Below are 26,286 nucleotides of genomic sequence, written 5' to 3'. Positions count from 1 at the left end.
CCATGTCACAAGTCTCAAGATCAGGGCTGCTGACATCTCGCAATTCCCTGGTAGGCCGCCAACTCAGCCGGGAACTCATCTTCAAAAATCTCAGCTGCGTAACTATACCAGTCACTGTTCGCCTCGGTAGTTCTCGCCTCGAAGAACCGCGCGTACTCCCACCAAACTGGATACTGTCCTGCGCAGTCCCAGCCAAGGATCCAGCTGATGATGTTGTTGGAGACAACAATGTTCCTGGGGCACAGGGCCCCATGGGTGAGAACCGAAGGATAATCATTGCGAAATTGTGTGATCAAGGCCTTGGCCACAGCTTTCGGCACCGACTCATACAAAGTTGACATGAGAAGTGCCATGAACTGCTTCTGGCTGGGGCTTGGACGAATTGCATAGTAGGTATGGTCAGGATGCTTGTCTTGAAGCAAACTGTATGTTCCTGACTCGATAGACCCTAGGGGATAATTTGGTCCCTGCTTGCTCTCATTCCGCATCTTGTGGAGGAGGTTGCGGAGTTGCCTGGCGTACGAATACTTGTCACTCTTTGTGAGTCTAGGCCAGACATCCTCGAGCAACTCGCCAATTACGGTGCGGGTGATGGCACCGTCTGAAGAAGAAATGTCCTGATCATGAAGGGATAGAGGGAGAGCTCGAGTATGGCCCAGCATGGACAGCTTCTCATGCTGGACCATTCCAGCATTGGAGATGAGAAAGGTATATGTCTTGGGTTTTCCAGGCGCATCATTCTTCTTGTTGGGAGCGGCCTGCAAGCAGAGGTTCAAGTTGCGGTTTCGCAAGAGTGAAGTAAGGTAATGGGTGGAGTCGTCTGGCAGAGGAGCTACGCAATCAATCAGTGCTCTTGAACGTGCAACCACTTGCATTCTTGCTTACCAAGACCAAGGGGCTGAATATCGGTGTAGTACTTTTTGACGGGAGCGATTTTTGGCTTCTTCTCCTGCTGCGCACGTTTCTCCTTGGCCTCCGTCATGAGCTCGCTGATGGACCGCTTGATGGAGCCTCCATCGGATTTCTGAGAGCCCCGGGAGGAACGGTTAGACCAGTCACCCAAGGCATCTCTATTGGCGCCTGTGACCCTGAAAGGAACTAAAGACTCCTCTCTCTTGATCACAGGTGCCGGCTTGGGAGATTTCTCTCGAGGAGCCTCAGAGAGCATCCGAACCCGCTCAGGATTCATCGCAGTCACATCAGGCGCGGGTGGAACGGAAGGACCCGAACCTGGGGCAGACATGATCAGTCAAGTTAGTCGAAGAGATTTCCAGACTGCAGAAAGATCTGTAAGGAGTAAGTGGTTCCAGAAGCAGATAGAGATGGCCAAAGACCATCAAGAGCTGATTTCAATCGTAGCACAGGATTGTATTTGCGCATGACAAACGGGGAAAAGAAAGGGAAAAGAAACTCGAGAATGATGAGAGGTAAACAAAAGAAAACATTTCAGGTTGGTATCGTCATCTGAAGGCCCCTTCCTTTGAGGTGACTCGCAAACGCAACTGCCTCGCACCTGCCTGGCACTGGCACTGGCGACTGAATAACTGCGCCAGTGTCCCCAGTTCCTGAGGCACCCAATCAAACACAGGAAAGCCCATAATTTAAATTCAAGTGAATGAATTGCTTCTGAATCATTGTACTTAGGATTCGTGGTTAGGTAATGAAAGCCAAAGGGTATGTATGTATGGCTGTGCCCGATTACCTACCAAGTACCGACCTTGTGTGATGTTGGTTGAATATGATAGAAAAGACCACGCCAACGCATGGAACTGTAGCATGGATTGGGCATCCATCTCCTATATGATCATCCAGTAATTAACGGAAATAATGGAATGGTGTGTGATGCTGTGCAGACTGTCACAGTCAGCAGACCGTCAAAGGGTTGGCAAGAGTTTACATCTTAAAGGTATATATGCCTTCGCACTCACCATAAAGTCGAGAGATAACGGTACCGGTCAATGCTTATACACATAAGACAATGGTATTTCATAAGCTCAACATAAATCTGATACTGAATATAAGTAGAATTCGTTCCCGACCATGTGGTCCGACATTTCATAAATAAGCCCGTCGTAGTCATGAACAACATTTCTAACGATCCTTTGACCTCAAACAAATAAGCCTCTATCCTCTTTCTTTTTTCTTACCCCAGACATTTTTGGATAAAATTGAATCTAACACAAGAGCAACGGTGCTTAGAACATTACTCGCCGTTTTCCTGGACCGTCTGCTCTTCCTTTCGCTGCGTGTAGTGACGAGGAAGACGATTCTCGCCCTCAGTGTAAGGAAAACCAGCCTCTTCACGAGCCATATCGTTTACCCACTTCTCATCACCTTTGAGACCAGGGTTGCAACCCAGCTCCTGGCACTTAGCAGCTAAGTAGAACCAGCCAAGGGCGTTTCCGACAGTGCCGACCTCGTCACTGACACCGTTCCTAGCCTCACGAGACATCCTGGAATGGAGCTCATGATCGGTGTACAGGTCCATGAGATGTCCAGCAACGGTCTTGTAGTCGCCAGGGGTAACGAGGTAGCCATTGACCTTGTCCTTGACCTGAAGAGGGATACCGCCTTCATTGGAGACAATCACAGGAACTCCGGCGTGAAGAGCCTCAGAGACCTTGATTTCGAATCCCTCACGAGTGGACAGCTGGAGAATAACGTGGGCATTGGCGATGACCATGTTGAGAAGCTGGTCATTAGCGTCCAGGCGCATGACGCTGACATCGTCAAGGAGGTGAGGGTAATGATCTTCAAGTTGGGCCATAGTCTGATCAAAGATGATTGCACCATCTGGGTCATCAATGGATCCGTTACCGCAGCTGCAGAAGTTAGCAACTATCCTTGAATTGACCTCATTGACTTACACGACGAGCTGGGGAACATCAGAAATGTTGGCCTCGTCACAACGGCGACGGAACTCAGCATATGAGTCGATGACAGTGGGAATACCCTTGGCAGGGTCGAACCGAGCAACTTGAGCAATGTATTTGCCTGTAGATCGGCGTTAGTTGTTTGCTATTAACTGATGAGAGGTTATCTTACGGTTGGGCCAATCGAGCTCAGTCATTCGCTGGTTTCGGCACTGTTGGTTATAGATATGAGCGTAGTAGCCGGTATCCCACTTGTTCATGTGCTTGTTGAGGCCGTCAATCCAGTCGGTAGTAGCGGGCAGGTAAACAACCTTCTCCTTGGGAACCGTGTGAGGAACAAATTTGGGGATAGGGTGGCTGATGAACAGATCGGTATCTTTGATGTTGCTCCAGAGATAGTTCCAGATGTCATTCTGGGGAGAACCCTCGTTGGCCACGAGGTCGCTTCGGATCTGGATGTGAGACCGGTACAGAACAGGGCGATCAGGTGTGAGTCTCTTGATCATGGGGACGAGGCCGGGCATCTGGGGGTCATCGATCTACACCAGTTGTTAACTTGCATGATCCTAACCATATGGAACAATTGACCTACAATGATAACATCGGCACCACCCTCCTCCGGGGGACGGAGAGGACCACCCTCAGAGAGCCAGTATCGCTTGGCATTGTCCTCAATCCAGTCGGTGATAGCAGCCTTCTCCGCGTCCGAAATGCGCTGGTCAGGGTGACTGACGCCCTGGAGAATGTTGTGCTGATTCTTCGTGATTCGGAAAACGCCAGGTCGTGGCTTGGGGACTAGAATCGAGTTAGAATTGTGTAGTAGCTGCCGTTTTTAGAGTGTCGTAACATACCATACCAGGTCACATCAACACCCAAGAGACGGCTGAGACGGACAAGAGCGTGACGCATGAGAGCAACACCACCACCCTGGGGAGTAGCACTGAAGAATGCAATCTTCGTCTTCTTCTCGCGGAGCTTGTTGGCATAGAACTGCATGGCACCCCATGTCGCACTGGAGCAGGTGTCCTTGTGGTTTTGGAGGTTGGTGAGATGAACACGAAAACCGGCGTCTGTCTGAACAATGCCGCGGTAGCCGACCTGCAGATGAGGGACGAGAGAGGGACCAAAGTTACTGAAGGAAATTCGTCAGTCGCGATTCATGCGAATATTCGTTTTCACCTTCACCTACAGAATACACTTTCGGGCCATGGAATCTGCTTGCTCATCGACGCGCTTGACATCCCAGAAGTTCTTCTCCTTGGCTTCGTGGTCGGGTCGGAGCACAACAGGTACAATATCGAGGTCAAGCCACAGGCGGGAGCACAGAGAAGGACTCATGTACTTGAGCGTGACGGGGAGACCAGCTCCAATGAACTTGACGAAGTTCTCATGCTCATAAGTCTCAACCTCGTTGATGATGTGATCAGCAATGAGATCCTGGCCCTCACGCATATCCTCATCGAGGGAGATGTGCTTGATGGAGAAATCATTGAGATAGACGGTGTCGTGGATAGCAAGTGCAATCACGGCGGTATGGTCATCGGCGAAAACGGCAGAGATTCCAAGGTACAGAGTCTACGATTGAGCTGTGTTAGTCGCTTCATGTGCTAAAGATGAGATCGACCTCGGTCTCCATAATGCAGGGGTCCTAAGAGCTCCAATTGCTATGACGCAAGTTGTCATGAGGGATACATGATACGATAAAAACGGGAAGCACGGGAGATTAAGAGCAAACTTACCTGGAGAGGAGCATTGACGTGACCATCCTTCTCGACGAGAAGGCTCATCTGCCTCTTGCGGTGCGACGTAGCGCCCGTGGAAAACTTGCGGGTAGGCTTGTTGGAACTCATGATGGCAACAATTGCAGCAATTGGCGGGGTATTGGTTGTAAAGGCGGGGTAGCAATTTGGTGCTGAATAAAAAAGAATAAGCTCTCTCTGTGACGTGAAGAGAAAGAGAGCTCAAGTGAAACAACTACGGATGAATGTGAAGGAAGTGAGGAGGATGAACAAGACTGCGGCTGGGCGGCAAGATATAGTCTTGGTACACCTCCTTGATCAGGTCAGACAGGCAGACAAAAAGGCGGTCGTGAGTAGGAGGTCGGGATCGAAAGAGTAGTGGAGCTATAGCAACAGCTTAAACGTGGACACCCCGGGTGAGATGGTAGAGTATGAGGGATCGAGGGCCCTGAGAGATTCGTGTTGGCAGTGACCGAGCAGGGAAGGCAGGCAATCTGCAGAATGGAAGACAAGGTCAAGCTTGGTTGAGGTACCTGGACAATGGAGGAGGCCCCGTCAGCGCGGGTCTCTGCAGGAGGTTGACGAGGGTGGTGATGTATGTACTGTACTTGACGGCCTCGTGTGAGACAAACAGACAAGGAAGCCGACTGGGGGCGGGGAAGGGTTATGAGACTGGGCGTGGGGTGAAGAGCCAGTTACGTTTGAGGAAACAAGGTGAGCAACTCGAGCAGGTGATGATTCTTCAAGGTGAGGAGACGAGTGGTGTCAGGGAATGGAAGATGAGGAAAAGCTTGGACAATGCCTCGTGATATCACGTTGACTCGTGTTTGGTTGAGGAGGCAAGAGAAGAAAAACTGAATGAGGCCTTGCCCTCGCCGCCTTTGTGAGTTGCGAAGCCACGGGATGGATGGAAGTAGGAGCGGGCGTAGGAAGACTGCAGGTGGCACCTACTCCTTCTGCGATGGCCCGTCTGCGTGTCAGTTGACAACGGGTTTTGCCCAGTATCTTATCTTGGAAGCTCAAACTCAAGGCAACGATTTTCTCGTTACCAACTATAAACACGAAATCGAAACAAATTATCAAAGCCGAAGAGCCGGGGATCACAGAAAGGGGGGGTCAGGAGAACGAGAGCTGCAGGGCCAAGTGAGGTAATGAGGACGTGGTCTGATATGCGCTATGAGATCACCGGATTGGGTGAATTGGATCGTGGGCCTTGATTCTGGTTCTGAATGGTAGAAGAAAAAGTCGTTATGAATCACGACTTTCTTAGAGACACAAAATTGAAAAATTTAAGCGCCGCCAACGTGCTTGCTGCAGGTACGGCGTCGCATTCAGATGCTGTTGGTAAGTTTGGATGAAGGGGACAGAGTGAGGAGAAGAGGAAAGTGTGGGAAGATGAGATGCGACGGGTGACATTCTGAGCACCGCATAAAGAAGGAAAAGAGGGACTCGGTGAGGTTTGTGAGCCCCCCAAGGGTGCAGCCACAGCATCACTCATCCTTGTTACTGTCCATTGAGTTGCTGTTGTGTAATGAGCTTCAAAGTGTAATGCTGTCCCGCTCCAGGCTAGCCAGTTACTGGTTAGACAGGCGGGCTTGGTGATAACATTGCACAGGAAGGAATATTGTTACAGGACTCTCAGAGCATTGCTTGTTACGGTAGCTCTCAAAATCACCAAAGGCAGTGAGATATGAGAGATCATTCTCTAAGTTTCTGCATATATTACCCGAATTACATCGGAGAGTTGCAATACAGTAACGCAGGTGACCTCCGAATTGTATCTATTCTATTCTGTGGGGTTTTATTGTAGCCCACCAAGAATGCTGCACCTTGGCACTCGGCTGGCATCAGATCAACTCTATATCTTCTTTTGGAAATCTAGGGTAAGTTTATTGGTCTGTTGCTTCAGCTGTCAACTGCTGGGCCGTCACCTAGAAAGTACACTACTGTACGTGTTAACGGGCCCTAAAACGAAGTAGCGCTGCCGAACCCCGCGCTGTCGGTGGGGTCCGTCAATTGCGTGAGCTGCCAGGCCTGGGCTGGGCATCGTTCCACAAGGCAAGTGTCCGGGAACGTGTTCCACAGAAGGTGCGGGCGGAAACAAGCCCCCCCCGACCCTCCGGTGAATCCCCCGCCGGCCAGGCCAGGCCAGTCTTCAGGGCCCGGGGAAGCTATCCTCCAGGGCACCCATTCGACCTTAATAATGGATCCTCAACCATCTCGATGCATCATAGAACAATGGGCCTCTCAGGCGATTATGCAAGGGACTTGTCTCTTGTTATCTCTATCCCTATCTACCTTAGCTTCAGCCTGAATACCAACTTATGTAGGTCAGTTCCAAGCATGCGGGTGCAGCTTGAACTTGGCGTGGTTCAAAGTCAATCTAGCGTCTCTGGCCGCTTCAATTAATGAGCATACAATTTGAATCAACATGTTTGACAAAGATTTCACAAATGTTCCAAACACATGCTGCAGGGTCTCCAACTCGTAACTCAGCCTCAACATCCCTCCAAGACAACTCCCACTCAAGTTGACACCGAGCGCTGACTTCCTTGAAGAACGACACCAGAACGAGTTATCTCGCCGAATACGTGCTGCATTTCGTACGACCTTATTACAGATCGTGGCTTGCTCATTTGTTCACCGTCTCAATTTTCGGTCACCTGCCCTCCCAATCGTATGATGACCTTCCAGGCATCTTGAGCCTGTGGCTGAACCTTTACCGAGATATAAGTTGTTCAATGCAAAGCTTCATGATAGGAACTATCACTATCGAGCCTTAACATCCTTGATCGCTGACCGGCGGTGAGCTTAATGGGTTGTAGAGGTGCCAATCATCCCACTACCGGCAGTACGCATGTGCCTCAGCAACATCTTCATTGGATCTGCTTTTGTCCTGGATGTGTCGGATAAGGTCCCCCAACAGATCCAAAGCGGACGGGTGAGCTTCCGGGCGCCGTGCAGAGATTACATGTGCTTCAATTCTCGAGTTTCACAGAAAAGGCGGCAGAACATAGAGCGGTGGAACCCACGATGCAAGTACTGCATGTACCTGTACCGTCAAGCTCAGTGCAACCCTTACTCAATGAGTGTGGTAACACATAACCCCATGCCCTCATGCTTCAAAGTCATCATGGATGAAGACGGCCCGTGGTCCTTGAGGTCCCTGATAAAATTTATCGATGGCATGAGCACACGCGGCCAAGAACTATCGTATGGAACCAAGTAACCTCATGGACGTTTCATCACCATCACAACCAACGAAACGAGCTCGATTTCTACGATGCGTCAACTTTCGCATTTGAGACTTTTCTTCACAAGCATGCGTTTTGCCTATAAAAGCTGACAATCACCTACGGTGCTATCATGTGAGTAGTCATGAAGAGAAACGGGATCATTCAAGTGGCCAAAGAATGCTAACTTGGGTCATTTTGTCAGTCAAAATGCTTTCCACCGATCACTTAGTCAATCGCGGGCCTATTTCTCCGATGCAAGCCGTTTCTTATCAATCTGGCGATGTTGCAACTATCTCCACACAGATAAGATCGGTCTCCGACCATTGATCGCAGGAATGGGTTAGCAGCAACCGGCTAATCGGGATCTGCGATGTGACTGGCCGCGCGGCTGAAGACGTGTTCCCGACGTTTTCTAATGTTAGCTGATGTGAGGCATCCTGACATTGGAGTCATGTAATACTCATTTTACAGGAAACAATATTCAGGATTTCAGCGCTTTAGAATGGTTCCAAAGGCTTCGCTTGGTGTTTTGGGCGTTTTAGCGCTCGCTCTTGGTGTCGCGAATGGCCATGAACGAATCCAGCCAGGACACGAGTATGCCAAAGAGAGGGCGCATATGGTTTTCAATGCAATCCACTCCGCAGGTCGAGAATGGGGTTCTGCCCTGTACCATAATGGCTTTGGCTTCTTTCCGGCTACTGTGCCCGAAGGCACCATGTTTTACCACGGCTCTCGACAAAACGTAACACCGACTGGGCCCGAGTGGTTGGCTTTTGATATCGAACACGCCGAAAACTTCGCACGATCTTTCAAGTATAGGCCTGGTGGAAGACGCCCTGTAGCCCCAATACCTCCTCCTGGCAAAAAGAAGCAAGATGAGGATAAGGGACAGACTGGAGAAGAAGAAGACCGCCAGGAACTACGACGCCGCAGCGAGTACATAAAGACCGGCAATGGCAATGATCCGTTGGATAAGGTTGCTGACCCAAAAGGGGATGATGATCCTGTTGTCATGAGGGGTTACTTTCACACGTACCAGACAAATCGTGACCTCAAAGTTCTGTTGATTGATGGTATGAGTGCTGGAAAAACCGACATGGGCACACTCGATTCCCAAGATCTGGTCCTTCGCGAGAACAACACCGATAGGGGAAGTATGGACGAATGGCACCGAGCTCGTGATTTGTGCAAACTGGCATCTGAATGGGGCTTCGATGGATTTGTTCGAATTGAGATTGGTATCGAAATTATCAAGTGCGACTTTGCGGACAGCTTAGATCTGGTTAGCATGATGCGTACAGAGCTGATGGACCGTATCATGGGGAAAGCCGGCTTGGCAACGTTCCAATTTGTGAGAGCGGTTGGCGAGCGATACGATGGCGTCGGAGCTAATCGACTTCGGATCGATTTCTCGTCAATGGTGTCCGGCCTCTTCTTTCCCATCAACATCTCCAGTACTGTCGTAGGGCGCCCAGATCTGAAGAGACTTGGTTCGGCGACGCTGGAGGAGCTCAAAGATGTCAAGGCGTACTTGACCAACGTGTTGCGTCAGCCTCGGAGGTTCATCGTGGATTGGCAAGGCGTGGCGGACCTTGTCATCGCTCGTTACAGTAAGAGACTGGCACTTATGGTGCACGAACCGCTGCAGTCGCACTATTTCATCGATGAGGTCGAGGCTGCTACATTGACCTGGTACAACGCACCGCCATCACCCGATGATAATTCCATGGTAGACCAAAGAGAGGTCAACAAGACTTCCGATGCTATTGAGCAATGCCGGCTACACTACCTCCGGCCAGCCCTCAAAGCCAGGCAACAATGGAGTTTCGAAGATGAGTTGATCTATACATCTCTCGATACAGTATTGGGCACTATCTGTCAAACATTGTTTTTGGTCCGCAATCGCTTGCTCGAAGCATCCGGCTCGGATTTGGACGATTATAGGATCAGACTTGACAACGAAAACGATACTGAAATGGAAAAGGCGATCAGTAGTGGTCGAGCAGTGATTCGGGCACTGATGAGCGATCTCGGTTGGTCAACCTGGAAGAAGCCACAGCCCTGTCAACCAGATGAGGTCAACACAATTGCTATGTGGCCGTTTGGAACCGAAGAAGACCATTGGCACCCCGGATGCCGTTCAATCGAGACAGTACAACATCCCGCTGATAGTTATTGGAGGAACCGCAGACCTCGCAAGGTATAACCTCGTTTCAAAGCCATTCGGCCGCGATGACGGGATCTCGTCTTTTTTTACGTTAGTTACAGCGTTCCCATCGGTTGCAAAAGAGAAGAATGGCCGACGCTTCGGCCTTCACGGAAGATGTTTGCCGGCTAGCAGTGAATTGAGCGATTAGTTAACTCTGACAATAATACCCGACGCATTCATTAGCGAATCCAAGAAGGCAGTGATGTTCAGGGCTAATGCAAGAAGCCAACATTAAAAATTGGCCAAAAATGTGAAATTGATCAGATCATACGACCACGCCAGGAGTCGAACCTTTTGGAGATGTTAGTGCCTGGATGCGGAGAAGCTCGTTTGAATGAGAACCTACCTGGAATCTCTAGAGAGTTCGGGAGATCTGGAACCGAAATCTAGCGCCTTAGCCATTAGGCCACGCGGCCGATGGGAATTTTCATGAGAAAAAGATTTATGAGCCCTGCTTGGAATCATGGTGGAGTTGTTGCAGTAGAGCCGACATGTTTGTGGGTTGTGCCGTTGCAGTGGGTATCATGAGTGAGGGATGAATTGAGGCGATCCATTGACCAACGAGAGACTAGCAATTGTCAAGCAGGGCGGAATAGTTCCTTTGTCTGAACAACCCTTTTTCAGCTTTCATGCCAAGATATGCATCAAGGTCATGACGTGGGATGGAATAGACAGACCTGACATGCCTTACAAGTCACAAGGAGACACAAATTGAGGAAGCTCTACGTGTTACTCCACCAAGATCCAGCTGTCAAGGCAGTATTCCCGGGTGGTGCTTATCAATCTTGCAGCAATGATTCGCGCGGTGGTATTCCGCCCCCTGCGAGTGCGACTCTGGATTGACGACAAAAGTCAGATGTTTTGTCGATGCTAGGAATTTACAGTCTCGACCCGTTGCAGCCGCAAGAGCCGTTCCGATCTATCTTCGAGAACCCGGGGTGATCCGAAGCTTATTTACAGGTGTCAGCCCACTCTTTGTCACAGGTTTCAATATTCTAAGCTCGTGGCATCAAAAATTTAAGGTCAAGAGCTGGGTATTTCCGCATCTCCGCGAAGTGCAAGAGTTTTCGCTGAGCAATTGAGGCCTTTCAGCACGAAATAACTGACCTGTTTGAGCCATTGACTGTCAGGCAACTCAATGCAACGTATGCAAAACCATGACACAAGGGTATTTGATCGTCTCTGCTCTACCCTGCCTCTCCCAAACTTACACGCAAGACGGCGGGGCATTCGCATGAAGGAACGTCAAGCCTGGGGATATAGTTGGGCCCTGCATTTCCATCAGTCTGGATCCGACGAAACATATTAACAAATGTAGTAACTAACATAAAAAACGGGATCCAAAAAAAGAAGCTCCAGCGCCAATCCCGGTGACGTGCCGCTCACCCCGCGGAGATGCTCTAACCAAAACCATCAGACCACTATCAAGATCGGTCGGTGATCCAGGAACCCACACGGCGAACGGCGCTGTATTCGGGTCCATGAGCTATTCTTTTCGCATGGCATGATGCCTGGATTTGAGAGTCATGGAGAGCGTAATGTTCTTTCTCCGCGCCATGACTGGTTCTCCGGCCTGGTATATAAAGAGTCTAAAGGTTGGCCAGTTTGACGACATTATTCTCGGCATCATCTAGTATATCAACACCACAACAACCTCTCAACTCCTCCTCGCATCTCTTCAACACCAAACAAACAGTACAAAATGGCTCTCACCGCAGCACAAGTAGCAATTGTGAAGTCAACTGCTCCCATCCTGAAGGAGCATGGCAAGACTATCACCACCACTTTCTACCGCAACATGCTCGGCGCCCATCCTGAGCTCAAGAACTACTTCTCTCTGCGAAACCAGCAGACCGGAGCTCAACAAGCTGCTCTCGCCAACTCTGTTCTCGCCTACGCCACATATATCGACGACCTTGGCAAGCTTTCCCACGCCGTTGAGCGCATTGCTCACAAGCACGTTTCTCTCTTCATCAAGCCAGAGCACTACCCCATCGTTGGCACACATCTCATCGGTGCCATTGGCGAGGTTCTCGGTTCTGCTTTGACGACTGAGATCAAGGACGCTTGGGTTGCTGCTTATGGCCAGCTCGCTGATATCTTCATCCAGCGCGAGGGTCAGATGTACGAGGCTGCTGGCGAATGGAACTCGTGGCGCAAGTTCAAGATTGTCAAGAAGGAGGCTGAGAACGACTCTGTTACTAGCTTCTACCTTGAGCCTACTGATGGCAAGCCTCTGCCCAAGTTCCTTCCCGGACAATACGTCAGCGTGCAGATTCCCATCCCTGAGCTTGATGGTCTTCTTCAGAGCCGGCAGTTCAGTCTGAGCGAGGCTCCTGGCACCAACCACTACCGCATCAGTGTCAAGCTTCAGGGCCCCACTGAGGAGCCTGCTGTTGAGGATCTCGCTGCTGGCAAGATTGCTGGTCTTCTCTCCACAAGACTTCACAACCGTTATAACGTCGGTGACGAGCTTGAGCTGAGCCCTCCTGCTGGAGAGTTCTCCCTCGACCCTGCCGACACTTCTGCTGCCAAGAAGCCTCTTGTTCTTCTCTCCGCTGGTGTTGGCGCCACTCCTCTTGTCTCCATTCTCGACTCAGTTCTCCAATCCCCAACCGCCTCGCGGCCCATCACCTGGATCCACGGTGCTCGCTACTCTGGCTCTACCTGCTTCGTTCCCCATGTTCTCGACTCTGCTAAGAAGCACGAGAACATCACCGCCAAGATCTTCCTTGAGGATGTCAAGGAGGGTGACCAGTACGACTTTAAGGGCGAGATCGACCTTGCCAAGCTCCAGAAGGAACAGCTTCTCCAGCTCGACAATGCTGATGCTGAGTACTACATCTGCGGACCTGAGGACTGGATGGTTAATGTCAGGGCATTCCTCGAGGAGAACGGTGTTCCTCGTGAGCGCCAGCACCTTGAGCTCTTCAAGACTGGTGATATTTAAAAAGCGATGCGCTGCATATGATGGATTTCCTTCTATTTAATCGGTTTATTGTCTGGCATGTCGAGGGCGTTGAGGATCTGCTGTCGTCTTTTTGCAGCGGGATGTTTTGTTTGCTCAGATCGAAGAAAGAGTGCATATACTAGATACTAGATACTAGATACCACCCTCGAAAACAAAAAGAATCATTCAACCTATCTTCGCTTCTATCTCAATACCATCAAATGTAAAGAACGTGAGCGTGTTTCTTGGTAAATAGCCGACGTATAAGTATCACATGTAGTACAGTGAGACGAGCCACGAGTAAAAGTAACGAGAGACAATAGCAACAGCGTGTGTGTGAGTGTTTTATCTTCCCAGGCAAGGCTTGAGTTACGACTGGACGCCACCGTCCAATGTCTCGCCTGTCTGTGGACAACGTTGTATGCAGTCACTTTAAACGATGATGGGGGAGAAAAAAGTAAATATTGATACCCTTGTCTGTGGGGATGAGATCGGATGATTAACCGATCGAGATTGAGTTCGGGGAGGTATTACGTATTAGTTTTGGGTGGAGAATGGGGATGATCTGAGGTGATATGATGGGAGATGTCATGAGAGGTGATCACGAGAAGTGGTGTGGTTGTATGCAGTTTGATATTAGAGAGGAGAGGACCATACAGCATAGAACTTATACGAATGCATCAGCCAAAGCAGACTACTGTTGCCGTTCAAACCAGTGACTGACCACAATTGCAATAATTGACTCAACTCAATAACAAATCGCTTTCGTCTTCCTCGCCTCCCCGCAACTGCAGCTCGCCGAACGACCCTCCAATGAAGAACACTGTCGAATCGATATATCAATCAAGCCTCTTTCTCGAATCTGCGGTGAAGAAAAAAGAAAGACCCAAACGAGGCTTTCTGTAAGGACAGGGCTAGCAGGGAAAGGCGTGCCTCGTGTTACACCACATGGTCGAGGAGCACAAGACGTGCTGTTGTGATGCATTGGAGAGAAGGGAAGAGACGCCACCGCTTGTTGAGATTGATGAGAGACTTGAATGATCATGGGGAATGGAATTGATTCTGAGTTGATATGGCAGCTTGAATCATAGTAATGAATTCAGTATCTTACACTTGATGATATCTCAAGATATGGCATCGAGACATACATAGCAGATTCTCATATGCCTCATCTTGCTCATCGACGCCGATCCATTGGATCGGATACCCCTGACAAGGTCTCACGACGAGGATACCGACAGCATCGGAACCGCCTCACTGGCAAAAGATACAGGATCCTCGATGCAGCACGACACGCTCCGTAGGCGAGTCCATGCATGAGCCTCTTTTCCTCCCATCTCCTCCTCCTAGTTCACAAAGTGTGAGAGAAGCTGTTACTGTGCCACCAAAAACAAAATACAGCATCACTCAATTCTTCTCTCCCTTCTTTCTATAAACCGCCCATCTTTGTTCTCCTTATTTCTTTTATGTCCTTTCGAAAAAAAAAGTTGATGTCATGGCAGAGACGGTCCATCGGAAGGCTTGTGATCGCTGTCACGCGCAGAAACTCAGCTGCAAACGATATAACGACGAGGCGTGCGAGCGGTGCGTCAGACTCAAGACGGAGTGCAAGTCTAGTCCGTCGCTACGGTATAGGAAGAACCAGCAGCAGCAACAGCAACAGTTTGTTAATGACGGGACGACCTCTTCTCTTACTGCTACTTCGAGTGGACGCCGCTCGCCGAAACGACGACGGACAGATATTCAGAAGGATCCGAGTCTTGTCTCACCCGACACGGGTACGTGCCCTCCCTCCTGCTGCTTTATCACCCTCTTATTTCTTCTGTCTTGGATGCAACCGACTCACAGCCGAGTCAAGGAGAAGCAACGGTGTCAATAATACCCAATAACAATACCAATACCCATACCCATACACACACGGACACAGACAACAGCCTCAGCCTGACGTCTAAGAGTCATATCCTCCCCGTCTCCGTCCCTGTCCCTGTCCCTGTCTCACCCGATCCCGTAGTCGACAGCACCGACTTTGCCTTCACATTCGACCAGCAGCTCGCCTTCTTCGCAAATCCTCAGTATTTATCTCACTCTGAGTTCCCCGGAACTCGTCCTGTGTTCTGGGAACCTGCACCTCTCTACCAGCACCAGCACCAGCACCAGCAGCCACCTGAACACTCTTATCACCAGCTGCCGGATGAAGTTGCACCAGAGCGTGACGCCCTTCACCAGCAGCACATCGTGCCCCTGAGCTGTGCACCTGAGCACAGCAGCACCTCTGACAAGCGCGCGCCACGCACGCAGTCGAAGCAGCAGCAGAGGAGTAATAGACCTAGGCCCAGACAGATCACGCTCCGCCACGACGCTGACTTGTCGCCGCTGCAGCAGCACGAGGTTCCCCTGATTCACTGGATGGCGCAGTTGTCTGACATAAACGCCCGGCTGCTGGACCTAGCGTCCGCTTTGCCTTCTCCCCAGGATGGACCGCTGATGGGTCGTCCTGTTGATGAGAGGTTTAGAAGTCAGGGGTTTCCCATCGAGGATATGTTCAAGCTCACGCGACGTGTTGCTGATATTCTGGAAAAACCACCATCCAACAATGATGGGAGTAAGATACATCACTCTACCATTGATGGAAGCGATCCCGGCAATGTCATGTTCATCTTGTCAACATACGTGCGTCTGCTCGACATGTATCAACGAGTCTTCAGCCTCGTACACACAGAGCTAGCAACACAGACAGACACAGGTACGACCTTCAGCTTCTGGAAACTACCCGCCGTGACGGTAGGATCCTTCGCTGTAGAGTCGTCTCCATTTCTGCAGATGTCTCTCACGATCCAGCTAGCAGAGGAGTTCTTATCTCGTCTGAGAGGTTCGACGGCGCGGTGGTCAGGGGCTGGGAACGCAGCGTCTGTGTTTGCGGGAGTTGTGGATGTGTCTTTTCAGGCGTTTCGGGATCGGGAGGAGGCTTTGGCGAAGCATCTGGTTGAGTTGCGGAGTGAGATAGAGCCTTTGATAGATTCATAGGGGGCAGTGACCTGAGGAGAGAGCACGAGTTGGGTAGGGAACTGGGCTGGGGATGGATGCAGTATCGGTATAGGGGCTTCAACTGTTCTGTTTGAAGATGGAGGAGGCCTCAAGAAGCAATTCACTAATACATACCATCGTTTTCACAGAGACAAGCTCACATCACCAAGCGTCGAGAGTCGGTAAGGAGGCTTACAAGCATACCAAGCTTCAACTCTACGAATTCAGGGGCAATGACACAGAAACTTCACAAGCACATTCACAAAACATCAAGCTTTCATCGTCTCCCATCAAAATCCTCTATTCTACCCAACAATTCCCATTTTCTCAAGGTGGCAATCTTTTCATCGTCGAACTTGAAGCCCAATTCATGCCCAACTGACCCAGAGATCTGGAACAGCGTAAATCATATGCCGCTCATCTTCGGATTTCCCAGACAGGAATTTGATCCTCAGGGTCCTGAAAATCCCTAGCTACTAGCCTCTATTCCCGCGCGGCGTGGCCTCCGAAGTCTTTCATTGGCGATCCGCATCGCGACGAGAAAAGAGACAACAAGAGGGACTGACTCTCATCAAAGCCTCGCATATGACCGAACCTCGCAATTGCAACCCTCTCCACGTCTCGTTTAACTAGAGTAACTGTAACTGCAACTATCGCAAGGCCTGGCAGGGCAGGGCCAGGGCAGCTGGCTACTGTACCCAGTGGAACACACGAGGTCCTCGAGTCTGCCGGCATCAAACGCGCCCGCTAGGGGAAGCCAACGATGCATCCGACACAAGGCCACAGAGGTCCTCAGCGGTATATGATTGGAACCGAAGCTCTAGAAGGCTCCTCGGAGACAGGTGTTTGGGTGAGGGATGTGCCGACGCTACGCCCAGTACTCCGTAGTATCGCCAGTAATACCCGTTTGAGTGTCCCCTGCAAACTCTAACAGTACACACCCTGTCTATTTTGAGTTTACGACTCGACTCTCCCTCTCAACCCGTGTCTTGGTGACGCCTCCAATTAACGAGCGATGAAACAGGCCTTGTTCTGTGGTCGATAATCGACATCGCTATGACAGTGTGTGCATATACATAGCAAAGCAAATGGTTGAGATGGAATAGGAATGCCGTTACCATCCTTGGAAGGTTTGATCGCCAACCTGCACGATGTGACAGGGGTACAAGTACGAGAAGGCCGTCTATGAATCTGAACTCAACTCACCTCACCTCACCTCACGCCAGTGAAAGAGCGCTATGACTTTAACGCGTTATTGGCCCAGAGACTTACCGTTCACGATGTTTATCCCACTCCAAAAAGAGGTATGATTCTCACGACACTACCCAAGCCATCCTCGGAACATCTGACCCGAGATGCACTTATCAAGACGTGCATTCATTTCCATGCACGTAAGTAGTATAACTTAACCTAAAACCTTCTACTCCTGGCTTTCCGCCCCTATCGAATCTGACAAGTGGACAGACGGCGAATGAATGAATGAATCCTTCCGCCGGCAAATAATAGACTGACCTGAGCTGTAACAGATACACGCCCCCCACTGAGTCGTCATCACGGGATATTTCTCCACTGCAGGTCTACTCTGTTACCTGCGTAGCTGTGCATCCATCCGTAGGCCGTACCCTCGATATCAAACCCCATTGGAAGTCTTCATAAGCAAGGGAGGCATTTTCGCTACACGGAACGTTCCTAGACCCCGACGCCGAGAACGGCACAGCCGCGAGCCATCCCACATCACGCCGGCTCTCTCTCTTAGTGACTTAGTCAAGCGACTCAAGCCAAGCCGAGCAACAAATCTCGTGAAACGCAAGGGCAAAGAAATAATTAATAACATCACGGTAATAGAACGAATGAAATTAAGCTTTCACCCAACGGCTTGGTAATGGGTAAACTCTTTTCGATCCAGGCCAAGTCCCACAGATGTCCATTGCCTCGGGATTTAGCAGTGGATATACCTCTGAAGATCTTGATGCCCAACTCAACTCAATCCCTCTTCCAAAGTGAAAATATCTCACAGCATTCTGGACCCTTCTTTTCCTGAAGTGGCATGTGCGACAGAAATGTCAGGATCCCCATCCTGTCCTCCCTTTTTGCGTTCAACACACCCCTGTCATGTTTTGAGCAGAGGCCCTGAAAGAGAGCACGTTTTTTGTCTCACAGGGAGAAGAATCTAGGTGTCTCTTGATGGCAAAGACCACGATCAGGACCATGCGGTTTTACATTCTGCGTCATCTCGCCAATTTCCAGCAGGACGGTTCCGCAGACTTGGTGCGAGACAAGGATTCCATCATGACATGGGGGACAATCAATCTACGATAGGCCAACTTGTGTTCATCTGTGTTGCTTTTTATTCTCCCTCGGCCGAGATGTATACTTTTGTGCCGCTGATGAGGAATTTGCCGAGCGACATGGGTGGAGGAACTGTTCAAGATGCCCTGAAACAGTTTCTGGTACATAGACACTCTGTTCACTTCCCTCTGTTGCCTATGTTGCATCGCAAATATCGCTCCCTTCGCGATCATCCTTGAGGAGTCATGATTAACCAGGTTACTGGTAACTGTACCTTGCTGTAATGCATGGATGCTCACGCCAGAATCATCATGACGAGTTCCTGGGCGAGATCTGCTTATCATGATATGTTGATATGTTGTAGGCCGATCATATAGGGCGTGAATGGTAAAGGCGTCGGTCTCATCGGAAGGAAGTCATAGCATGGTCAATTCCCTGTCCTTCGCAAGGCGCCGGAGTCACTTCATCAAAGAATAATCCTAGTGACTCTTCCATGTATGTATCTGATGTAGGGTATTCGCAATTCCGGCTCTTCCAGATCTCCTAAGCTCTCTCTAAACTCACCCCGAATACGATCATCAAATACCGATGAGAAACAAAACCTTCAATAAAGAATCGCATGATGCCTAGATTCTTTATCACCCGGCACGGTCCAGAAGCCGCCCGCAAAGCAACCATCATAAAGCACTTCTGCAACTCATGTGCACTTGGCGGCGACTAGTAAAACCGGTGAGTTTAGCGACCAAGTTCACCTCTTGGTAGTTCCGCCAGTGTAGCGGGGACGATTCCGCAGAGAACAGAAAAGCCACGGACTCCTTGTTAAGTAACGTGCCAAGTCTGGGGTTGACAGGTGGTGCCTTGCATTTCTACCCGTCAGCGCTTGAAGCGGCCCTGGCGGTTTCCGCGTAAGGATTTTTCTTCTTCTTCATCGAGTTCGAGATGTCGAAGTTTTCGTGATGCGAAAAGGCCTCCAAGTTCGAGACTGTCAAGACCTGCATTGTCCCCATATGCATAATGCATGCGTTGTTGACATCGTACAGCTGCCAAAGAGCGGTCTGCATCATTTACATTAGTGTTTGCTGAGTAACAAATCCACACACCTCTTCTGTGAAGCGTTGTTGAAGCAAGATTCGCCTTCGTATCTGGTTATTGCATGAGCAATTATCCAGGCACTAGCAAGTTACGAGTGTCTTGTTGTGTCTGGCCCGACTACGCCGGGGCAAAACCGGCTGAGACCAATCTCCCCTTTTTTTCTGTCTCTGATGGAATGACTGATGTTCTCTCGTTTGTTGTCTCATCGTCCGTACCCAGGCGCTCGGTAACCAGTCAGTCGATTTGACTCAGGGCGAACGAGTTCCACTCTGTGTGATTTCCCGGCAGAGGCGGGATTACATGATCTGCCCGGAGGAATGGAAAGGGAAGGGAAAACCTTTCTCTTGGTAACCAGCTCAGACCAGCAACAGGACAGGTGATGACGAAGAACGAGAGATCCGCACGATCCTGGTCTGACAAGAGTGGATTTGAAGCCCTGTTCATCTCCAGGCTGAAGGATCAGGATTGAACGTGGCGGACTTCACCTGAAGGACCTCGTTAAAGAGATAGCTCCGAGACATGACCGCAGAGGTCCTCGGAGGGTTACAGAAGGACGGACATGGCTTCTGTAACTATGCTACGGTACAGTTCTCCCCACAGAGGCTGCAGCGCTCCGTGAGTTTGATCTTCAAGATGGCGTCCTGCAGGCCCATGCCCAGCCTGATAGGTGTCAGTAAACTCTGTCTCGTTTAAGCTTTACATTTCTCAACGGCTGTTTTGTTTGTCAGACTTTAGCAGTTCATGTAAGAAGTGAGACAGACATGTCAAAGTGTTTCTGTAGCTCGGATAAGTTGACAGCTGAAGTGAATACCGACTGTCGTCACCCTTGCATGAGAAACATTCGCATTGACGAAGGGGAGTCTCTCACAGCAGTGAGAGAGTCAGAAGAGCCGGCTTCTTGCCCTGGAACTTGGCTGGGATCGGGGCTGTCACACCCACCAGAAGCAGAACATCCCGAGGCCCGAGCCCGCGTCCTGGGAACGCCAAAGAAGAAAGCTGGGACCGACCTGATTGGACAAGCCCCTGTGAAGAGGGGCATTATGGCTTGGCAGAGTTGACGGCTGCAACAGAGGCCAGGTTCTCTAGGCTAGGGTGAACTTGGCGTCAGAGGCAGGGGAGTTCACTGACCAAATAGCGAGCCCGAGTGCGAAGAAAATTTGGCGATAGTATGAATAGTATCGTCTAGATAAGATTGAATGCGTTTGAGCAAGGAGGAGCCTTTTCTTCTCACGGAGTAGACGATGATAGTCTCGGAGCACTAGAAACACAGGCTACAGCTGGACATGGCCATGTGTGGAGAGACCACAGAAACTAGCATGACATGTCTGGCTTGCTCGGGGGGCATTTCCTAGGTCCCGGGCGAAGTCGTCCAGCCAGTCGGTAGAGGCTAAGAGGACTCACCCGTCAGTCCCCCTTGGCAGATAATTTGCCATGGAGAGCACGAAAATCTGGATTTGCAGGGCTGATTGGATAGCGGTGTGGTATCAACCAAGAGACGGCGTCGGATCGACTGTGGAGATTGTGGAAATTATGTATTCCAGAAGACGCCTTTCAGAAGCGGAAGGCTTTTCGCTAAGTTAGTCTTGACCATGACGCATCGCAAGAGTGTGTATGTGCTTTGTTTCTCCTTTTAAAACCTGGCCTGGTCTGGGTTTGGGTGTGTCATGAATCAAGAAAAACTCATATGAAGAGAATCGAGATAAATAGTAATATGAGCGTTGACATAAACAGAACAGAACCAAAACACCCCCTGTAGAAGGTCGCAAGGATGAGTGCTCGTTTAGCGACAATTGGTGGGATTCTCATGCTTGACAGCGTAGGCCTGCAGCGAGGCCTGGCTCAAACTTGTGCATAGCCATGTCGAAACTTGTTGACCGGTTCCTCTTTAGGAAAGTAGAAAAACTCACGTGGAGGCAGCGGGTGAAAGGCTTAAAGATTGTGCAGTAGTTGAATGAGTTGGCGACGACAAGATATCGGTACTCGTGAATGTGCGTGCGAACGTGAATGTGTACCTAGGCTGAGGCGCGCCTAGATAACAGCATCACAAGCTTATAGGGGTCTTGCACCACTACGAGCCCTGTAAATGCTATGGAATCTCTCATCAAACTCTCGGTAGCGGATACGTTTCGGCTGGGTGACAAGCCGACAGCAGCACAGGACAGGATAATACAGGACATACCGCTACCGGCATTGCGCCCACGTGTGCAGTGGAGCAGAGCGCCAAAATATGCGTGCTAAAATGCTAATTCCATGCACGATGCTGTCGTGTATGGGGTCATATGTAGGTAGGAATCTAAGCTCAGTCCATATGACCCAGACAGCCTTGTTTTTCTGTCGTTTTGGGCAGCGAAACGAGGTCATTCTCCGAATGGTGATACCCGGCAGTGGACATGTGTGTCAATCAAAACGGTACTTGAGCCCTTCTAAAATCCGCCAGGGGCCATACGAAAGCCCAGCCCAGCAGAGAATGGCGTCAACGTCCAAGCGTCCAGTGTCCCTCATGGATATGAATCTCAAGCCCAATGGAACTTTACGGACAGGGCACGTCTAGAACGGACTGAGACGTCGGTAGTGGGTCAGACAGGTTTATCACTCTCGCTCTGCTGTCATCCATATTTGCTGTAATTAATTAATCAATTCCCCTCGCTCAGTAGCATAGACAGCGATTACACAAAACATGGCCGTGCACCGTACCGCACCAGACCAGACTAACCTGACCTGCAAGCAATGCAGCACAAGAAAATCTTTTCCACGTTGATGTGATGTGCATTGACGCAGACAGGCGGGCAGGCAGGCCCTTTATCAGATAGACCTTGTTTCTATTATTGATTCAGCCAGACCAGCATTGTTGCAGCCAGTCAAAACAGCGTCCTACCTACCTACCTTGATGACTGGTCAATCAAGGGATGTCCGAATAATGACGAGTCTCCTTAATTGGCATGTCATGACTAGTAAAAGTCGACTTGGTCTATCGAAAGAAGCAATATCAGAGAGGTCTCGACCCCTCAAAACGGTCGTGTTGCATCCCGCTATAGGCAGTACAACATGCTGATCACACGAAGGGGTTGGCTCATGGAGGGAGGCTTCCACGTGCCCGACGGCCCGTGTCTGCTCGGGTGATGCAACTCTCAATCAGATAAAACGGTGAGAGTCGAATAGATGTAGTTGCTTCGGCTCTTGGAGGCGGTCATCGTTGCTGAGGTGCTCCCCTCGCGGTGGAGTAGAAAAATAAATAAATGCAAGGCGGGACGTTCGTTTCCCTTTCAAGGGTCCAAGACCTTTTGTTCTGCTCACCGTCACGAAATATTTCGAGCAGCAGAGCAGAGGGCGCGGTCTGGCGGGCAGAGAGAGACAGCTCTGATTCAAATTGTGGATCGCAGCACCCTGAAGGCTAGACTGCGGCTCCGCCTTGGAGACAGTGACTCTAGAGAAATGCTGTGCTGTGGCAGAGTATTGCGGTGAGTACCTAATCCATGAGGTAAGGCATAGCGAGCAAGCATCTTGACTTATGTGAGGTTGTATGTGCTGTTACCTGATACAAAATGGATATGTATGGATGGACGTATTGTAACATCATCGTGAGGGGAAGGGGATTGCCGGCGGTATTGGTGGTTCTGGAATATTACGGTGGAGTTTAATGGAAGGGTCCAAGTTTAGACCCCCCCGTCAGTGCTGTTTCGGCATGTGCGACAATGATTTCTACTCTATCGTTTATTCATTTGTAACGAGAAATGTCATTTGGGAATAGCATCGACCGTTGTCTTGCCTGTGCCTCGGCCAACCCTCGGTGAGTCATCCCCATCCAACATTCATTCTCAGGGTCTTCCTTTTTTTTTCCTCCGTAAAATAAATTGCAAAACAAAACTCATCCTCACTTCGCCGACGCCGAAGACGTGAGGGCTCGCAGATTGGTCTGTGTGTTTCACCCATACGTACTAACATTAGACAGACAGTGGCCTTTATTCTTGGGGGACTTTTTTACCAGGTGGGGGATAGCCTCGCCTTAGATTAAAACAGTTGATCCCAGTAAACGGGTCACTCTCGATATATGCATACACATGCGCAAATCATTGCAACTCTATCCGCACACACCCCTTTTCACTCCCTCCCGCTCTTCAGCTCGCAAAAAAAAAAACCCCAGACACCTAACAACCCCCCTTCCCTTGTTTTCGGAGAGAGATGGAAGTGCCACCATCTAAACTTTTAGCAGGAGAACACGCCCCCTTCTGTGTACGTACAGAGAGGGTGTGCTCGCTCTGCTGCTCTGCTATGGCAGGGGTTACCTATGGAAGGGCCCTTTTCTCTTGTCGAAGTTATAATAAACAACCTTCTTCCTTTTGAGCCCCGTCCGTAGGGATTCTTTAGCCTCTGTATCGTCGCTTTGGGTCCATCTTGTCTCTGTCTTTAAATACTTCTTTGTTCCCCTCGAGGCCATTCCAATTCGACCAAAACGTTGCAGCGTGTTATCGTACCGTAGTCCGTCTCAGCAGGAACCTTGTCGCCCGTCATTGCTACCCAACATCAACAGCATCCTTGAACGCTACCTACTACTTGCCCTCACTTGTTGATATAGAGTTCGGCGGGTTTACTACTATTGTCCTTGTATATATAACGACGGGGCCTGGCCATCTTCATCTTGGACCGATCGACTCACATACTTGTTATACCTTGGTCCACGATTTTTTAGAGTCGATACAACTTGGTCGGGTTTGTCATAATGTGCAACTACATCTATGTAAGTCAGAACCTACAACATCATATCATCACATCACCATGATGGTGAATGGTCATATGGAAGATAAATACTAATCCATTTTATAGAAGGAACTTAGCTGCCAACACCACTACCATTTGGTAGAATCATGGTGTCCCAAGTATATCGAGACAGAACGTCGGTGTCCGCCCACCATCGTGAGCAAGCAGTACTGGTGAGTCAACATAAACATATCCACAACATACATGGACATTCACTAACATATCTCCACAGGGGTGACGACATTTGTGGTATGTCTTTCTATGCTCTCCACCGACCGCCAACTTTTGATGCATGAACACGTACTAATTAATTCTCTAGCTGCCTGCCGCGAACGACAACAACCCAGTAATCACCCATGGGCGAAACTGATTCAACGTCCCGAGTCACGCTTGTCCTACTCTCCTCAAGTTCGTGCGCAATGAAAACGAGCGATCCGTCTCGCAGGTCGAGTCCTCGATATGTCGCCAACCGATCTGCCACTCCAACGTCCAATAAGGCGGCACTCTTCACCTATCTATCCATCCCCGCATACGCATACACACATTCATACACATACGAAACCCGACCTCCCGGATGAGTTGAAACAACAGGATACAACCTCATTCGTCTCTCTCTCGCCGGCGGTGCCGAGATATCCCTCCATCGAAGCGAATAGTCGACGTCTGCAAGTTCATCAAGCCAAGCGATGTGCTTTACCAGGTGGTCGACTCAAGTGAGACATTACACCCCCCACTTGGGAACCGTGGACTTGGAGGTGGACATATGAATCAACGAAATACAGCATCGAACAACCAAAAAACACAGAAAAAAGTACAGTTTATCGATACCTTGGAAAGGCGCAGGAAAGCATTTGGTTCATCATTTTTATTATCATTTTATTATCTGGAAGGAAAAGAATTCGGCTCTTTGGGTGCAAACCTGTTCTTTTGGCCGATGTGGGATGGGGGATACTTTCTCCCTCTCTTGACTCGCAAGAGGCGTTTACAAGCATGGAGAAGCTTTGGTACCTTTTTGGGGGGGATGGCGTCCGATCGACAGCCCGGGACCAGCTCTCGAGGAGAGAAAGCTGGGGGATGGGGGCCACTGAGGAAAGTGCTCAGACACCTGCAATGTGCATCTTTTCGCCACCGACAGGGGAGAGCTCAGGCCATCAGAGCTCTACAGTCGATGCCATGCACAAGCACTTTCACCCATCAAGTCGGACCTCATCTCGACATTGGACGCCACACCACCAGCCTCGGGCGCTACTCCAATGATTATCTGCATGAAAGGTCTTATGACTGTTATCAGAGCAGCCTATTATGAAGCAACACCTCTTGGACTGATTCCTCGAGAGAAGAACGCCCAACCACATCTGGCACGAGAAGGAGTCTTGACTACTATTTTTTATTTTTGGCGCGCTTATTTTTTAAAACTCAACTACAACTACCTTGTTGGACTAACTGGTGCATGCATGGAAATGGGCATTTATGGGAATCAAAGATATCACTTGGGAGGGGTTTTAAAGGATTGGATTGGAAACCATTTTCTACTACACCTTCTTTCTCTATACTCGATGGCATGGGCGTTTTTTTATTATTGCTTAGTCCTTCCCGACATTGCCGCGCATGGCATGGCATGGGGGGGCTTTCGTTGCTTTACCAAACCTATCTTTACTACTGATCACAGCTGAGACTACCCAAGATAGTTGCATATTGTTAGGCGCAGGAAATGAAATACTAGAATATTGCTTGTTACTAAACTTGTTGGACTCGTATAACTTGATGATTTTAATCTACCGAAGACGACGAAGCATTACCAGTGAGGCAGTGGATACCAAACAATACCGTTTCGTAGATCAGCCATTTTGGCATTGGAATGCGTTAGATTAATTGATTGGAACGAGAAAAAGCAAACAGCAGAAAAACTGGGAAGTTCTATACTGAATCAGGGAAAAAATTACAAAGGTACAAGAGATTACGGTATTAGTTGGGACCCATCCCGCTACGGGCCGCTCTCTGTTCACGATACGATATGCCGAGTGACATTCTGAATCACGAGGCTGAAGATACCCGCGCTGATACGCCTTCGATATATCTCTAGAATTTCTCTGTGATGATGAGTGTGGCATGTCTCTAT

The 26,286-nt window shown here is 49.7% G+C and overlaps 6 protein-coding genes across 6 annotated transcripts; 4 read left to right on the top strand and 2 right to left on the bottom strand.

Annotated features, from left to right (window-relative positions):
* Positions 1 to 20: 20 nt before the first annotated feature.
* FOBCDRAFT_206105 (uncharacterized protein) lies at positions 21 to 1,243 on the bottom strand (the record flags this gene model as incomplete). The annotated part of the gene is made up of 2 exons (XM_031189620.2): positions 21 to 832; positions 886 to 1,243. 2 exons carry the CDS (start codon positions 1,241 to 1,243, stop codon positions 21 to 23), a joined length of 1,170 nt encoding a protein of 389 aa, XP_031033605.2.
* Positions 1,244 to 1,962: 719 nt separating this feature from the next.
* On the bottom strand, positions 1,963 to 5,079 carry FOBCDRAFT_51284 (uncharacterized protein). The gene is made up of 7 exons (XM_031189613.3): positions 4,613 to 5,079; positions 4,063 to 4,448; positions 3,725 to 4,005; positions 3,466 to 3,668; positions 3,046 to 3,412; positions 2,868 to 2,994; positions 1,963 to 2,822 (listed from the first exon to the last, which is right to left on the bottom strand). Exons 1-7 carry the CDS (start codon positions 4,721 to 4,723, stop codon positions 2,204 to 2,206), a joined length of 2,094 nt encoding a protein of 697 aa, XP_031033598.2. The 5' UTR covers positions 4,724 to 5,079; the 3' UTR covers positions 1,963 to 2,203.
* Positions 5,080 to 7,987: 2,908 nt separating this feature from the next.
* Positions 7,988 to 10,346, top strand: FOBCDRAFT_230876 (uncharacterized protein). Its single transcript, XM_031189611.3, has 2 exons — positions 7,988 to 8,275; positions 8,334 to 10,346. The coding sequence occupies exon 2, from the start codon at positions 8,351 to 8,353 to the stop codon at positions 10,052 to 10,054; it is 1,704 nt and encodes a 567-aa protein (XP_031033596.2). The 5' UTR covers positions 7,988 to 8,275; positions 8,334 to 8,350; the 3' UTR covers positions 10,055 to 10,346.
* Positions 10,347 to 11,669: 1,323 nt separating this feature from the next.
* FOBCDRAFT_230871 (flavohemoglobin) lies at positions 11,670 to 13,201 on the top strand. Its single transcript, XM_031189610.3, has one exon. The coding sequence runs from the start codon at positions 11,760 to 11,762 to the stop codon at positions 13,005 to 13,007; it is 1,248 nt and encodes a 415-aa protein (XP_031033595.2). The 5' UTR covers positions 11,670 to 11,759; the 3' UTR covers positions 13,008 to 13,201.
* A 1,301-nt stretch (positions 13,202 to 14,502) lies between these two features.
* FOBCDRAFT_189111 (uncharacterized protein) lies at positions 14,503 to 16,042 on the top strand (the record flags this gene model as incomplete). Its single annotated transcript, XM_031189609.3, has 2 exons — positions 14,503 to 14,785; positions 14,935 to 16,042. The coding sequence occupies 2 exons, from the start codon at positions 14,503 to 14,505 to the stop codon at positions 16,029 to 16,031; spliced, it is 1,380 nt and encodes a 459-aa protein (XP_031033594.2). The 3' UTR covers positions 16,032 to 16,042.
* A 7,946-nt stretch (positions 16,043 to 23,988) lies between these two features.
* On the top strand, positions 23,989 to 24,760 carry FOBCDRAFT_51258 (uncharacterized protein). The gene is made up of 4 exons (XM_031189608.2): positions 23,989 to 24,147; positions 24,234 to 24,340; positions 24,400 to 24,416; positions 24,487 to 24,760. The coding sequence occupies exons 1-4, from the start codon at positions 24,130 to 24,132 to the stop codon at positions 24,588 to 24,590; spliced, it is 246 nt and encodes an 81-aa protein (XP_031033593.1). The 5' UTR covers positions 23,989 to 24,129; the 3' UTR covers positions 24,591 to 24,760.
* The last annotated feature ends 1,526 nt before the right edge of the window (positions 24,761 to 26,286 follow it).

Source organism: Fusarium oxysporum, chromosome IX, assembly GCF_013085055.1.
Source record: "Fusarium oxysporum Fo47 chromosome IX, complete sequence".
NCBI lineage: Eukaryota > Fungi > Ascomycota > Sordariomycetes > Hypocreales > Nectriaceae > Fusarium > Fusarium oxysporum.
The sequence above is the reverse complement of the archived record's forward strand: the minus strand, read 5'-3'. Positions and strand labels throughout refer to the sequence as shown.

What these genes read in the sequence shown, in the direction of transcription:
- FOBCDRAFT_51284 (XM_031189613.3), bottom strand. Translation starts at nt 4,723, where the DNA reads ATGAGTTCCAACAAGCCTACCCGCAAGTTTTCCACGGGCGCTACGTCG. An exon ending in ACGTCAATGCTCCTCTCCAG is followed by an intron (nt 4,449 to 4,612) that starts GTAAGTTTGCTC and finishes GCTCAATCGTAG; the next exon opens with ACTCTGTACCTTGGAATCTC. An exon ending in TGTTGATGTGACCTGGTATG is followed by an intron (nt 3,669 to 3,724) that starts GTATGTTACGAC and finishes ACTCGATTCTAG; the next exon opens with TCCCCAAGCCACGACCTGGC.
- FOBCDRAFT_230876 (XM_031189611.3), top strand. Translation starts at nt 8,351, where the DNA reads ATGGTTCCAAAGGCTTCGCTTGGTGTTTTGGGCGTTTTAGCGCTCGCT.
- FOBCDRAFT_230871 (XM_031189610.3), top strand. Translation starts at nt 11,760, where the DNA reads ATGGCTCTCACCGCAGCACAAGTAGCAATTGTGAAGTCAACTGCTCCC.